The sequence below is a fragment of the Doryrhamphus excisus genome, chromosome 2 (genome assembly GCF_030265055.1).
Source record: "Doryrhamphus excisus isolate RoL2022-K1 chromosome 2, RoL_Dexc_1.0, whole genome shotgun sequence".
Taxonomy (NCBI): Eukaryota; Metazoa; Chordata; class Actinopteri; order Syngnathiformes; family Syngnathidae; genus Doryrhamphus; species Doryrhamphus excisus.
The window spans coordinates 14917981-14935067 of NC_080467.1; the positions used below are offsets into that span (position 1 = coordinate 14917981).

Here is a 17087-nt window from a genome sequence, read left to right on the forward strand (position 1 = left end):
CAAACATACCGTATATGCATAAGACATGCTATACATACAAGCAATACAACTGTCAACCTGGTAAGAGTGGGCGCGGCCACGGCACGTGAAGGCGGGGTTATAATGTGGAGTAACGCAACGTAATAACGTAATAAGTAGTCAAGCGTAAAAAAATGCTTAACCGGAAACGCAGCAAATTAGACCCTCATATTAGGCTTTCGCACAAAGCAACACACAAGCCATGAATTTCGCTATAAAAAACATCAGAACAATATCGTGAACCTTTACGCATGTGTACATACAGAATTTTAAGACAATTGTATGTAATTATTCATACATATCGCAACCAGATACGAGTGTAGTCGCCCCACTTATCGTCATTTTTGACCCTAAATATTTGCACATCATTGTTTGTAAGTAGACATTAAAAATCAACAAAAATAAACATATTTGTAGGGTTTTAAGTTCAAACAGCACCCGGAAGTACTCATGGACATGCTTGGTAACTTGACAAGCTCTGGGACACGGCCAGCTGGTGGTGGTAGCTGAAGGAATCTACTTGGTATATCAGACAAGGAAACACACGGGAAGGACAGACAGACAGTCTTGGGGGGAGTTAACGAGATCAGAAGTGTACTTCGTCTTTATCAGGGTGACTTTTCTGGAGATAGCGACTGGAAACTACAATGATGGCAGTCCTGGGCAGCGCCGGTCGCTTGATACACTGTGAGTGGTACTGTCCAGCTAAGTTAGCTCCGACAAAGCTATGTTTGTACATACTATTTGCAATTTATTTACACGTGGGTCAGTGCAACTGGCCATTTTTAAGTCTTATGTGTGATTTGGGCGCGGTTATCATTTGCAAATGTGCAGTGTGTAGTCTTGCGTGCACGCACAGGAACACACAGATGACATTGGCAGCATAGTTTCGTAAATAAGCGACAAGCTAAAAAGGTTAGAGACACGTAACTTCCGCTGAGGATTTGCCACAATAAACAGTAATACTTGTGACTTTAATTTGCTTTTCCGTGTATGGTAAGACGAATTACCTCATACAGTCTTAGCGATTCCTGTAGTGTTAGTATGGTGCTATTTGCATGTATTAGGAAGCGAAACATTTACACCCCGTTTTCATTTTAAGGACCTTTATTGCGCACACAAATTCGTCATTTCCGTTACTAGTTAACCACAAATTCCGTGTGTCTTTACACAATTCAACATGAGTGTGCTTTACCGCTCACAGTTATTGTGCCGGGGAATTTTTTTTACATTTCCTATGTGTTGACCTTAGTATTTTTTCTGTAAATAATAAATATTACCATTTAGCGAGGGAAACATATGGTTTGAAGTACACAATTTCAGCGTTTCGAACTTGCATAATCTCAGTCGAAGCCCTCCTGGCGGCGTTTCAGAGTATTACACAATATCTCCTGTAAGATAATGTAAGATGTACTCTTCTACTTAAAGTGTGCATATATGTATTTTTGTATTGATATTGGTGGCACTAGTTAATTACTAAATTTATTTTCTTCACTTCTTTTTGTTAAATTACACAATGCTTTTCAAATAGCGGGGTCGGCCACCCTTTGAGGGCTCAGAGGACATTTGTCAACATGTATGAGTTTGTCTTATTCAGCAACCAGTTTTTTATGGTTGAAAATGTATTATAAAACATATACATAATCCCAGTGTTAAAATATGACATTGTTATCATATTTGATTGTTGTGTTGTGCTGTAGTTGCCAGGAGCAGTGTCAGTTTGAGCATGAGGCGACGCTCCACTGCTGCCGCTTTGGCCCAGAACGCCACCCCAGAGACACAGGACAATAGGTGAAACACATATGATACAACAGAAAAGTGTACATTTTAAGCTAATTCATGCCAAGTTGATGTAATGTTATGTGTATGCTATGTAACAAACATTTTCAATTACAGTCATCTCTCGTTAATTGCTTTCAGACCTAATCGGGATTGGTGATTTTCCACATAGTAGATTTCCATATGGGAGGAAAACTTTTTTTTTTGCACTCACTCTCCGCTATGACATGTCAGCTCGGGTCTGCAAACATTTATTAATTAATTATTGTTTGAAAGCTGTGATATTCGAACTACGATGTAGCGAGGAATGACTGTACTATACTATAGTATAGACTAATGACTTAGTGACAAATAAACCTGTTGTGCAGGAAACCGAAGACAGGCATCCTGATGCTGAACATGGGAGGACCCGAGAAACTGGAAGATGTGCACGACTTCCTGTTGAGGCTCTTCATGGATACTGACCTGATGAAACTCCCTGTACAGAAGTATGACACGTAGACCTATTATTTATAAACTGTTCATTGTTTGTAATCTTCAAGTGTAACTGACTGATGTGTCGCTCTCCTGCTCCACAGTAAGTTGGGTCCATTCATTGCTAAGCGTCGCACGCCAAAGATTCAGGAGCAGTACAGTAAGATCGGAGGCGGATCGCCCATTAAACACTGGACCTCCATGCAGGGGGAGGGTATGGTGAAGCTGCTGGATGAGATGAGCCCTGAAACAGGTGACAAAGTCACTGTTTGCAAATTCAAATTCACAATTATTTTATTATTAATGATTTCACATTTCATGATTATGAATGAACTATATTGTTAGATATTACACTAATTTGCTTTGTCACTTATAACACCAAACTAAGATGTGGATGGTTTGTTCAGCAGCTTAGCATATACAGTGCTTATACACAGTGTATACAGTATATACACAATACACAGTATATACACAGTGCTTGTCAAATAGTGAGACGAGGGGGGGGGGCTGCAGTGAACTGACTTGGAAAACTTTCAATATTAGTGCATTTCTGTCCCTGAAAGGCGGCATAACAGGAAATAATTGAGAACCATTCTAATTGACCTACATTGGATTGTTTTTAGCCTCTTTAATGTCCAACATGTATCAAAATGGCCTCTGTGTCCTTCAGGGTTTCTCTGTTGAAAAATTCGAGACACACCGGTCTAGTGTGTCCAATATTTTGTCGTGTTTGGCTGCAGTGTGTGAGTGCAAAGTGAAGATAGCGACACACTGAAGGAGTGGTCGCCAACACGCCTGCTACACACCTCGCTGATAACAACACAGGCTGTGAGCAGCAGTTAGGAAACAAAAAACTGACAATACCTATCTACACCTCTAAAACTGTTATAGTACATTGATACCTTGGTTTTTGTGATTAGATCATCAAATTAATGTTAATATTAGACAGGAAGCAGGATGCTGATGTTCTCATTGGGAGTGACCAGGATGGATAGGATCGGGAACGAGTACATCAGAGGGACATTACATGTTAGAGGCCTTGGAGATAAAGTCAGAGAGGCCAGACTGAGATGGTCGGGATGTGTCCAGAGGAGAGATAGTGAATATATTGGTAGAAGGATGTTGCCAGGTAGGAGGCGTAGAGGAAGACCAAAGAGGAGGTTTATGGATGTAGTGAAGGAGGACATGAGGGTAGTTGGTGTGAGAGAGACAGGGTTGGATGGAGGAGATTAATTTGCTGTGGCGACCCCTGAAGGGAAAAAACGAAAGCGAAAGAAGTCAATGACAACACAACTGAACACAAAATGTAAACTTTTTATTAAGGGGGAAAAAAAATCCAAACCTACCCCCAACCAACCAAATGTACCTGAAGAGCGCAGCATCCAAGAGGTCACAAAAGACCCCACAAAAACATTAAAAGAACTCAGTGAAGGTCAGTGTTCAAAAGACCATCTTGAAAACATCTCAGAAAACATCTTTAAAAAAAAAAGTATATATTTTTGAACTAATAAAAGGCCGTAGTCAACCATGAAACCGAATCCTATGAAAAGCAATGTAGCACATCTTTCCCATGATGCAGTTTTGTCTTTTTCTTACCCATCAGCTCCTCATAAATTCTACATTGGATTCCGGTATGTTAACCCACTGACTGAGGAGGCCATCGAGGAAATGGAGAAAGACGGAGTGGACCGAGCTGTGGCCTTCACACAGTACCCCCAGTACAGCTGCTCCACCACAGGTCACAGACAACTCATCAAATATAAACATGTTGTCAAGGCTTCAATTTCACCGTTTAGTCTAATTACATCATCATGACTAATGACCTTAATGACCAAAACATACTAGATTTCCATCTCTCCGTTCAGTTTGTGCTGCTACAAGGTTACAGGTGAGCTGAAGCCTATCCCAGCCCACTTTGAGCAGACTACAGAAATATTGAATCCTTGGAAGATAACAATTATGGCCCTTATGATTATTAGACTGCAGTTGGGACCAGTATCATCCTGTGTCTTAACGGGCAGCCAATCGTATCCTCCGGCTCAGGGCTTGTGACACTGTCTGTCATATTGCTTTTTATTTACATATATTTAACATATATTTTATTGACATATTCTGTTAATACAGGTGATGACATTAAACATATTTTTTGGTAATTTTGTAATTGTTTTTTTTTCTTTCGCTAACAGGCAGCAGTCTAAACGCCATCTACCGGTACTATAGAAACAGAGGTGACCGTCCCAAAATGAGATGGAGCGTCATTGACCGTTGGCCCACACACCCTCTGCTGGTGGAGGTTAGACAAACACAAACACACACACAAATAAATCACAACAGGGTAAATAATTAGAAGCATAGAAGATTAAAATACAGATTTTTATAATGAATAATAATTTTTGTGTTTATGCTTGCAGTGTTTTGCGGAACATGTCAGTAATGAGCTGCTGAAGTTCCCAGAGGAGAAAAGAGATGATGTTGTCATTCTCTTCTCCGCACATTCACTTCCTATGGCTGTAAGTACAAGTTTAACCTTTAAATGTATATGACTTGTTATTACCAGTGTGGGCCAAATTACTTTTAAATAAGAAAGTGAATTAGTATCGGAATTACTCCTTTATAAAGCTAATTATTGTGTTACTTAAAAAAAAAACTTATATGTAAAATAATTCAGTCTTATCTTTATATTGTGAGAAATGTTTCAACAGATAATGCTGAGTGGAGTTTATGCACTTCTCTACAAATACGCTAGAGGGCAGTGTTTTCCCGCAAGTGAGCCACCACGACTCTCATTAACTATTCATCCAGTGTAGATATCAGTGCTTAATAAGACGGCACATTTCACTGTCGGTAATACTAACAACGTTGCAACTTTTGAAAACAATAATAAATGTTTAAATGCTGTTCCCTCTGAACTCTGGTCATCATTGATGTTTGTTGTTGTGTAATGTGTGCAGGTTGTAAATAGAGGTGACCCATATCCCCAGGAAGTGGGAGCCACAGTTCAGAGAGTTATGGAGAGACTAGGACACTGTAACCCTTACAGACTGGTGTGGCAATCCAGGGTAATGGCACACACACACACACACACACACACACACACACACACACACACATACACACACTTCATTATATAAACTGCTGATTCAGTGATTCTGTCTGCGGGTGATCTGGTTAATTTCAATTCATGAAACAGCTTAGTAACATAACCACACACATACTGGAACCTTGGTTAGTGTCATTAATCCCTCCTTACTGAATCAATTTTTTCCATTAAAAAATCAAATTAATTTGTTCCAGAAAGCCAAATATGTTAACACACAACACGTTTTTATGGTTTTATGTAAAAACACGTAAAAATGTATTGAAATCAGGATGATTTTATGACGTAACTGTAACATGTGCACACCAAGTGGAAGTTACGACAGGCTGCAGCACGGCACAGAATTTTTTTTTGCTTGATTGCTTGATTGCCGATACTGTAATTGTGGCGCCGTTTTGAGGGATTATTTTTTTTATACATTTTTGGTTTAATAGTATTTTTGGAATGTGCAAAGCATATAAACTCAATTGTTTGTCTTCCAGTGTTGATGTTAATCTATTTTGCCACTGCAAGATGGCGCCACCTCTTTATTTTATAATGAAGGAGTTGCCCCCCCCCCCTCCTCCACACACTGTAATATTACCGCACTAACACAATTTCATGTCCCCTTCCTCGTATCCTGCGTTTGCTCAGGTGGGGCCCATGGCTTGGCTTGGGCCGCAGACGGACGAAGTCATCAAAGGTCTTTGTGAAAGGGGGAAGAAGAACATCCTGCTCGTGCCAATCGCTTTCACATCCGATCACATAGAGACGTTACACGAGCTGGACATCGAGTATGGACAGGTGCTCGGAGAAGAGGTGAGCACGTTCATGCCGTTCTCACATACAGAATATAAGAACAAGTCACCTGTTAGCTGGAGCCTATCCTAGCTGACTTTGGGTGAGAGGTGAGGTACACCCTGGACTGGTCTCGAGCTAATCACAGGGCACATATGAACTAACAACCATTCACACGCACATGGTCAACTTAAGAGTCTCCATTAACCGAACATGCCTGTTTTGGGGAAGAACCACCCAGAGAAAATCCACGTACAAACAACGTGAAAATCTACACAGATGTCCCAATGGAGAGTCGAACCCAGATCTCTTGACTAGGAGGCAGACATGTCCTCTAAAAGCAAGCCATATATTGCAAACAACCATTACAGTGAAATAGTCTGTTCATCAGCACATCAAAAGTTCAAGATCATCGCCAAAAACCCCTGACTGAGATTAATTTTGATATATCAGTTTATAAAGCAATTTCTAAAGTTTTGGCACTCTAGCAAACCACAGTGTGAGCCATTATCCACAAATGGTGAAAACATGTGGATAATGGCTCACACTGTGGTTTGAACATATGAACCTTCCCAGTAGTTGCCAGCCAACCAAAATGACCTCAAGAGCGCAGTGACGCCTCATCCAAGGCGTCACAAAAGACCCCACAATAAAATCTAAAGAACTGCAGACCTCATTTGCCTCAGTTAAGGTCAGCGTTCATGACACTGGGAAAATATGGTCGACATGGCAACGTTCCAAGAAGTCCCAATTTTGCCAGAAAACATCTTGATGATGAAAGTTGAACATTCTGGAAGGTGTGTGTCCCATTACATATGGTGTAAAAGTAATGCTGCATTTCATAAAAAAGTAGTAAAATATGGTGGTGGTAGTGTGATGGTTTGTTGAATTCTGCTGTCTAGCAAAAAAAATCCTGAAGGCGAATGTCCAGCTATCTTTTTTGCAACCTCAAGCTGAAACTAACTTGGGTTCTGCAAGCAACACAATCATCCAAAACACACCAGCAAGTCCACCTCTGAATGGCTGAAGAAAAACCAAATGAAGACTCTGGAGTGGCTTCGTCAAAGTCCTGACCTGAATCCTATTGAGATGCATGACAAACATTATTACCTCATTTACTACCTCAAGGTCATGGCATGACCTTAAAAAGGCACTTTATGCTGGAAAACCCTACAATGTGGCGGAATTACAACAATTCTGCAAAGATGAGTGGCCCAAAATTCCTTCACAGGAACTTTAAGGACTCATTGCAACGCTTGATTGCGGTTGTTGGACTGGATTTTTTTTCTCCCTTTAATAATAAAACATTTCATTTATTCAGTGTGTTGTCTTTGACAATTGAAACACTTTAGTGTGACAAACATTAAAAAAACCAAGAAATCCCAAAGAGGGCAAACATTTTTTTCACACTGTAGGATCAAGTGACATCCTCAGTGTCTGTCTATGTCGGACATTTCACCAGTGCTCCCAGTGCTGTCTGTAGGAAGGCACCAGCAAGGTGACCACAGATCAATTTGACTGGTGCCACTATGACACACACTAACACAAATGCACTTTTTATACACCTCAATATTCATAAATAATATGCTTTTAATTCAAGTTAAAAACACACAAATCTTATCAGTTTTCATTGAGTGACATTTTAAACCTCACAAAGATGCTCCCGACAGCAGACTGCAGTCTGAGCTGCTTCAAGTGTCTCAACAGCCAAGAAAATGAAACCTGCAGATGAAAATAATTGCAATCTTAGAACAAAACGCTTGTGTTCCTTCTGGGAAAAACACATTTATATTCACTCACTTCAGGAGGTTGGACTTAGAAGATACTTTTCGATATCCACTCTGAACCGAGTACATACTGTGACTTCATGATCCTTGTATAATTTGCAGATTTTTGATGAAAAAAAATTTTTTTAACGACCTATAATCTTAGAAAACAGCATATCGGCTTGGTATTTGCACCCTTACTCACACATAACAAACACTGCCTGCCTGCCTCACTCACGGTGCAACCAAAACTTACACACTCTTGTAGGACTATGTGAGTATTGAAATACACACTTCCATACTAATTTACATGCAAAACAATACTGTTTTATGCCCATTTATAACCCGCAAGGCATGCTGGAAAGCCGACACACACTCATCCACATAAATAAGTTACCCAGCATGCATTGTAGGTGATAAATCAGTATAAATAGTATTGTTTTGTGTATATATTATGGGCTTATTTTTAGTTTCATTATGAGACTGTCGTCACATTTTTGAACATTGGAAATTATGTGTATTTGTGTTTTAAGATGCTTTTTTTTCTTATCAGTGTGGTGTGGAGAACCTCAGGAGAGCAGAGTCGTTGAATGGAAACCCTCTTTTTATGAAGGTACACGCACAGTATTATTGTTAAGTATTATTATTATTATAATATCCAAATATTTATTGGATGATCGTAATAACAATCTTCCATCTTGTTGAAGTACAAGTACAAGTGTATTACCGTGAATAACATGTACGTAGATGGGAGCTAGTTATGTGATTTTATATCAGGAGGGGAAGTGGGCGACATGCAGGACAGACACACAGGAGACCACAGCAGACACTCCAAGTGAACTCCAAGCAGGAGACGGTCAATACATGGATTTCCTCCCTCCCTTCCATCCTTCTTTCTCTCCTTCACATTGTCTTCTGTCCTTCCTTCCTACATCGCTGCCTTTCTTCAGCCCATGCACGACAATAGCCAAGTCCAACTTTTGCTTGTTTGTTGCACTTTGGTGTGTGTGTGTGAGAGAGAGATGGGTAGTAGAGGTTTATTAAAGTGAGGTGCAGATCAATGAGAATCTTAAGAGCTGACTACAGTAGAACTCAACTGCCCAGCTGGCTGCCTCCTCAAACCCGCCTTTGCTCAGAGACCCCTCGCCAGGCTTGTGTGTGTGTGTGTGTAAATCAATAGCCAGAGGATGATTAGTTCGTAGTTACTGAAGGTTTCCTTGGTTTTAGTTTCTCACTGAACAGCATGTGTCTACTGCCGTCTGCAGCCAAAAACAAAGCAACCTCCATTACCAGGTTTATTGGTATAGATAGATAGATGATGTTCTACTCCTTCGTGTGATTGTGTGAATGCTGAAAGCAGAATTAGAGCTGTAAGTGTACCGGATATATGTTTTCAGGCTTCCATAAATGGCAATCTTGCAGTTGTTAATTTTTTGTGGCTTTGTGGAGCCACTTTCTCCGTATGACCCCTCCATGGCTGTGTTTTGTTCAGTCTGGTTGTCGGATAGCGTTCCCGGCGTGACATCACATCCACAAAATGGCAGCGATTCAGAAAACAGAAAATTCACTGTGCGGGCATCGTTTTAGTTCTATTTTATAGTTGTTTTTTTCCCTGGCGGATTATTTAATTTAATGTAAATATACTAAACAAAACAAACTTTAAATAGCAGCTACAATCTCCACAGTCTCCAGGACAGAAGCAAGTGCAGCTCAATTAATTATTATGGCCACTAGGTGTCGCCAAAACAACCACCACTTCACCTTTAAGTTAAAGGCATTCATTCATTCATTCATTCATTCATTCATTTTCTACTGCTTATCCTCACAAGGGTCACAGGGGGTGCTGGAGCCTATCCCAGCTGTCTTCGGGCGAGAGGCGGGGTACACCCTGGACTGGTCGCCAGCCAATCACAGGGCACATATAGACAAACAACCATTCACACTCACATTCATACCTATGGACAATTTGGAGTCGCCAATTAACCTAGCATGTTTTTGGAATGTGGGAGGAAACCCAGGCATGCACAGGGAGAACATGCAAACACCACACAGATATGACCGAGGGTCTAATTCGGAACTCGGGTCTCCTAGCTGTGAGGCCTGCGTGTTAACCACTCGTCCGACAGCACATGTTAAATGATATACACATATAGTCAAGTCACCAAATTGTAGTGGTACGCCCACTGTGTTGTGATTGGTCACATTCTCAAGCGCTCCTGAGGACTTCCGGTTACATAGCTCCGCGTTTGTAATTGATTTCATTGCATTAAACAACACTATATTTGTATATTTATATTTGTTCGAAGATAGCAGCTTGCCACTAGATGGAAAATGATGGCATCAGAGGTTGACTCTGTAGTTTTTAGCTAACACAGTTATGCTACAAGTCCAAAAAATGTTAGCATAAAGCATTTAATAGTTTTATAGTTGTAGTTGTTCATGCATAAAACAATTCTAAATGCATATAAATAGGAATAAGGATTCCTATTAAAGGAAATAAGGTTGCTTTTACCTTCGTAGACGTGACTGCTTCCAAATCCGATGAGTGTTGTTGTAAGAAAAGTGCTAATGGTTCCACGCCCTTGGTCTGTCCAGGCTCTGGCTGAACTGGTCCAATCTCACCTGAAGTCCAATGAGCCATGTTCCCGCCAGCTGACCCTACGCTGCCCGCTGTGCACCAACCCCACCTGTGGAGAGACCAAGGCCTTCTTTGCCAACCAGAAACGAACATAGTAACACACACACACACACACACACACACAGCGTGAGTGTGTGCTGCCTGTGAAGACACATGGGGGCTGTGTGGATGAGAAGACTGTCTCATGTAAGAACATCAAATGAATGAAGACGGATCATTCCTGCAAATCCACCCTTGACATCTTAGTTTTTCTTAAAATATTTTGACGGAAAAAAAAAAAAAACATAAAAAGGAAATAAGTCAATAAGCTAAGTCATAAGTTTGCAGTTTGCCTTTTGTTTACACGGACAATACAATTGATTGCCAATGTTGCTTCTTTCTGGAATTAGCAGAACACCTTTTGAGCGATCAAAGTGTTGTGTTGTTGCTAATCATCAATAACGAGTGCGACACACGCCGCTCCGATAACTCCACATAAAGCTCAAGACTCAAGGGTATTGTCATTTTGGTTGAGTATGTTTTTCCTGATACGTCACCTTCATGTAGCAAACCTTAAACGCAGCATTTTCTGATCGCTCCAAACACATTCTGCAGATGTGTCTAAATGTCTGTTTGATTTCAGCGCCTCATATTTGCTACTGGGTTGAAAAACGTTACTTTACAGAAATGTACCATGACCCCCCCCCCCAACTCAGTGAATGAGGACACAGTGGCAAAGCACTTTGAATACCTTAAAGGTATAAAAATACAACACATGAGAAAACCCAGTTACCCATTTTTTAACATAAACGTGAATAAATAAGGCCCTGTGCCCTACTCTTATTGTTTTTTTTTGCCACAACAATGTGCCTTTTACACTGGTTGCTTTTATTTAGATTTTTCAAATGAGGTAATAATGTTTGACTTTACTGACTCCGGTAGCTCGTTGTAACCAACTGTCATACCCGCATGACTTTAACAGATATTTTTTGTTTGTTTGCTTGTTTCTGCATCAACCATCTTCCACTGAAATACAAAACAAGTTTGATCATGTCGGTACACCTCATGGATGTTTTTTTTGTTGTTATCAGTGTATAGTATTTTTTTGCGGTGTTTGTGCACAGCAACATCCGAGAAAAATGTGCTAAAAGTGAAGTTATGGCCGGAAAACATAATTTTAAACATTTTGATTTTATTTTTGAAACATAATTTAACATATACCTAAATTGCTCCATACAATAGTGAAACTCAGCAATTGAAAATAACTCCTCCCCTGTAGCGCTGCCAAATATTGGATTTTTGCTGTGCACCTGAAAAGTACATTACGCTACATTTATAATTAATATTGTATTTATTTGCTTTTGTTTTGTTGTTCTCGACTACCTGTTTTTTTCTATATCATTGAGCCATGGGGTGTCGGTATGTCTTCCTGCATAGTAAAACACAATAAACAGCTGAAGATGAAACATGGAACGTGTGATTCCGTCATAACAAAGAAACAAAAACACTCCAAAATAAAAGGTATCCAATGTGAACTGCCAGTATAATAAACAAAAATGAAACTAATAATAACAGGTGGCACGGCGGTCTAGTGGTTAGCGTGCAGACCTCACAGCTAGGAGACCAGGGTTCAATTCCATCCTCGGCCATCTCTGTGTGGAGTTTGCATGTTCTCCCCGTGCATGCGTGGGTTTTCTCCGTGTACTCCGGTTTCCTCCCACATTCCAAAAACATGCTAGGTTAATTGTCCATGAATATTGTTGTTTGTCTATATGTGCCCTGTGATTGGCTGGCGACCAGTCCAGGGTGTACCCCGCCTCTAGCCCGAAGACAGCTGGGATAGGCTCCAGCACCCCCACGACCCTCGTGAGGAAAAGCGGTAGAAAATGAATGAATGAAACTAATAATAATTAGTTTCTATATTTGTGAAAAACCATTACAGGGATGACTTTAGTCTAGAGTTTCATGCTTTGCATTTATACGGATGTTTGTGCCACATAGAAATGTGCATCTTTCCAAATTGTATCCCTGCCAGCACAATTTAACTGGATTCTTATATGGGAATTAATTCAAACTTACTTGTACATGTTATTTTAGTTGATTATTGTTTATGTTTTTTTTTATTTTATTGAGGCAAAATGTGTAAACAGTGATTCTTTTTCAATGCATTCAGTGGCATCACAGTCAAAACGCATCATGTTTATTCGTTACATAAGATGTGATGTATCGTATCGGGAATTAATTCCTAGATGATATCAAATATGGCTGATATGGTCGCTTTTTAGTGTTATGGCTTGTATGAGTGGATAGAAACGCATCAATTATATTTTCATTATTTTTCAATATCGTTCATTATTTTAGACTTTATTAGGTGTCACATTCTCTATCGTCCCCTTTTTTTGTATCCTTCCTTTCTATTCTTACGTCACCCCCGCTCCCACTATCACCATCACATCCTGCCCCTTCCTTTGTCCTCCATCTCCATCATCCATCAGTCCACATCCCCCCTTTTCTTGGTCCTTTCCCAGCCTTTCATTTCCCCCCTTTTTTTGCCTGTCCAATCGTTCCCTCATCTCCCAGCTTGCCCGCCACACCTTTCCATTCATTTCTATCAGCTTTTCTCCTTCTCACCATCCCTCTGTGTGTGTGTGTTTTCTCCCCAGCAGCCCCCCTGCGGTGTTGCAATCACCTCTGCTGCTGTTGATTAAGCCGAGAGAGATTGGCTGTCCACGACCCAATAACCCCTGAGGGCGCAAGGCCTGGCGCCCTCTCCCCTTTCCTTCCCCCATCCTTCCATTTTACACACTCCCCCTTCTTCTCAGCATCTGAGCCAACCATGGTCTTTTTACTGTTTTTTTTTTCTTGGGGGGGGGGGGTTCTGTTGTTGTCTTCTCTTGGTTTTGTTTGTCTTGCGTCATCCATCTACTGTCCTACGTCCCCACCATCTTCTTTGCTCTCATCTTTTCTTGTTGTCTCAGCTGATCATCCTTCTTCTTATTGAATCCCTCATTTTTTTCCTCCTTCATTTTTTTTTCTCTTCACCTTACACTTTTCCTTTTATTCCCAACCTGGGAACCTCTCCTGGTCATCTTCCTCCATCTGCCACCTCCATCTGTCCTTGTTTGCTTTCCTGTCACATCTCCACTGACCTTCTTCCTCGCCTCTGCTATGCGTACTAGCTAACCCTTATCTGAAATCTATCAATGACGGTGTCCCCAAACTTAGTTGAGGCACGGCATATTTTATATGATAAAAATCTTATCACCAAGCAAGCCATGACTTCTCTCAACAGGTGGATACACAAGTTAGTGATATACCTGCGGTCATGTAGTGCAACAGCATTTCATTGTTCTGCATGTCACTTTGCATCACCAGATAGATGATAAAAAAATATTATTTGGAGTAAATAATCATGTAAGGGCCAATAAATCATGCAACCTACCAAAACGAAAGATTAGACTCTTTCATCACACAAAAAAGTTGATCTTCACCGTTTTCTGTTCTTTAATAATCAGCAGTAGAACATAGGTAAGTTTAGGGAAAATATCAGTTCCCAACTACAAACAAATTTCAAGCATCACATTCACTTTGACACAAATATGTTTTGCTTTTCTGACAGCGTAAATATTTTAATAACCGTACCAACACAAACAACACAAATATGGGTTGTTTTTAAATCCAAATAACAATGTATTTACAAATAAATGTGTGTGTGCATGTGTTAACATTTCCAAGATTCTGCACTTTTTTTCAATATTCATTAATTCATTGATTTTCTACCGCTTATCCTCACGAGGGGGGTGCTGGAGCCTATCCCAGCTGTCTTTGTGCAATAGGCGGGGTACACCCTGGACTGGTGGCCAGCCAATCACAGGGCACATATAGACAAACAACCATTCACACTCACATTCATACCTATGGACAATTTGGAGTGGCCAATTAACCTAGCATGTTTTTGGAATGTGGGAGGAAACCGGAGTACCCGGAGAAAACCCACACATGCACAGGGAGAACATGCAAATTCCATACAGAGATGGCCGAGGGTGGAATTGAACTCGGGTCTCCTAGCTGTGAGGTCTGTGTGCTAACCACTCGCCCTCCGCGCAGCCTTTTTTTCAGTATAAGTCAATATTTCAATTGACTTCCTACTTCGGTCTGTTTGAATTTACTCCACCCCTCACTCTCCTCTAGGTACACCCACTGTGTTGTGATTGGTCACACTCTCAAGCGCTCTTGAGGACTTCCGGATACATAGCTCCGCGCTTCTAATTGATTTCATTGCATTAAACAACACTATATTTGTATATATTTGTATATTTATATTTGTTATAAGATAGCAGCTTGCCACTCGATGGAAACGGGAACTGGAAATCAGCTACGTTGCCTAAAACATAGCTAAACGTAGCTAAACACAAGTCCAAAAAATGTTAGCATAAAGAATTTAATAGTTTTACAATTGTAGTTGTTTATGCATAACACAATTCTAAATGCATATAAATGATGAATGAAAGGAATAAGTGTTGCTTTTACCTTCCTTGAAGACGTGACTGCTTCCAAAGACACGATGTGGCAGCAAGATCAACACTGACACTACATAAGACATTAAGAATAAAACACCGGGAGTTAAAATGCTTTGTCTGCTAGCCATGTGACAAGAAATGTGCAAGTGTGATTTTGTGTGTGTGTGTGTGTGTACAGTATTTTGACTGCAGGCTGCGAGTAATTGAAAAACTGCAAGGCTAACCCTGCGACCTCCTATTGAGAGAACGACCATTGATTTCTACAGAGGGAGAGCGGAATGAAGTCGTGAAAAGAATAAGAAAAAAAAATATGAAAGAAGCGAAAGGACGGATAAAGACATGAAGGGTTGATGAAGAAAAAAACAACATGTTTTTGGACCTTGAACTAGCGTCTTCACTTTGGTGCCTGCATGATGTATAACTACTCGAACCAACAGGTGGCAGTAACCTTTAAGAGCACCGCCAATTCATGTTGACGTATTCTTTTTCCTGGTCCCTCAATAGTTAAATCTCAATCACGTTTGGCATCAAAAGTAAAAAAAAATGTTACGTAATTAACGCACATGCATCAAGGCAAGCCACACCTCTTTGTTATGACGGCATGTTCTCCCCGTGCATGCATGGGTTTTTTTCCGATTTCCCCCCACATTCCAAAAACATGCTAGGTTAATTGGCAACTCCAAATTTTCCATAGGTATGAATGTGAGTGTGAATGGTTGTTTGTCTATATGTGCAATCACATACTATAGACAGCAGCCGAATTCATGGTTCCATCACAACAAGTCTTCCAGGTCCTGAAGCAACAAAACAGCCCCAGACCATCACACTACCACCACTGTATTTTACTGTTGGTATGATGTGCTTTTTATGATATGTGGCCTTACTTGGGACACACACCTTCCAATAAGTTCAACTTTTGTCAACCAGACAGTATTTGCCCAAAGGTCTTCAAGATGTCGCGGGGGGTGCTGGAGCCGATCCCAGCTGTCTTTGGGCGAGAGGCAGGGTACACCCTGGACTGGTCGCCAGCCAATCACAGGGCAGATATAGACAAACAACCATTCACACTCACATTCATACCTATGGACAATTTGGAGTCGCCAATTAATCGCCTAGTCGCCTAGCATGTTTTTGGAATGTGGGAGGAAACCGGAGTACCCGGAGAAAACCCATGCACGGGGAGAACATGCAAGCTCCACACAGAGATGGCCGACGGTGGAATTGAACCCTGGTCTCCTAGCCGTGAGGTCTGCGCGCTAACCACTCGTCCACCGTGCCGCCCTCTTCAAGATATTTTCTGACAAAATTGAGACAAGCCTTTATATCCTTTTTGGCCGTTTGGTCATGAACACTGACCTTAACTGAGGCAAGTGAGGCATGCAGTTCTTTGGATGTTGTTGTGGGGTCTTTTGTGACCTCTTGAGGTAATTCTGGCCACTCCTCGGAAGGTTCACCACTGTTCCATGTTTTTGCCATTTCATGATAATGGCTCTTACTGTGGTTTGCTGGAGTCCTATATCTTTAGAAATGGCTTTACAACCTTTTCCTTCTATAAGAATCATTTTCCTTTGCCTTCCTTTGAAATGCATTTTGTGTTCAGTTTTGTCATTGACTAGTATTTGAATTGGTTTGATGATCTGAAACATTTAAGTCTAACATGTAAAAAAAAGGAGGCCAACTCTTTTATAGCTGCATTTTTTAAAATCTGATTTAAAATCATTTGACAGCCCCTGTCAAATAATGTCAATAAAATGGTGGGATGAGACAACAGGTAAAGAAATCCTTTATCTACTCTCCTTGCTAAATGTGCAATTTTAGCAACATCTTGTGTTTTTGTGAGCCAGTCAAGTAGTCTTAGGTTCCACTGTACAATCACAATAATAAACACGACATGTTGATGTTTTTGATATCGTTCTTCTGCTCATTAGACCGAATGAAGTGTGTCATTTTCTTTTTGTGGTCATTTTTCACTCAATCTTCATCACTTTCGAGGGGAGGGGTCCATGCAATCTGATGAACCAACGGCAGCCTTGATATCG

General features: G+C 40.7%; 1 protein-coding gene across 1 annotated transcript; it reads left to right on the forward strand.

Moving 5' to 3' along the window:
• Window positions 1-501: 501 nt before the first annotated feature.
• Window positions 502-11994, forward strand: fech (ferrochelatase). Its single transcript, XM_058060850.1, has 11 exons — window positions 502-705; window positions 1719-1809; window positions 2166-2285; window positions 2376-2524; window positions 3875-4009; window positions 4458-4564; window positions 4683-4781; window positions 5223-5330; window positions 6002-6166; window positions 8465-8524; window positions 10507-11994. Exons 1-11 carry the CDS (start codon window positions 666-668, stop codon window positions 10642-10644), a joined length of 1212 nt encoding a protein of 403 aa, XP_057916833.1. The 5' UTR covers window positions 502-665; the 3' UTR covers window positions 10645-11994.
• Window positions 11995-17087: the final 5093 nt, after the last annotated feature.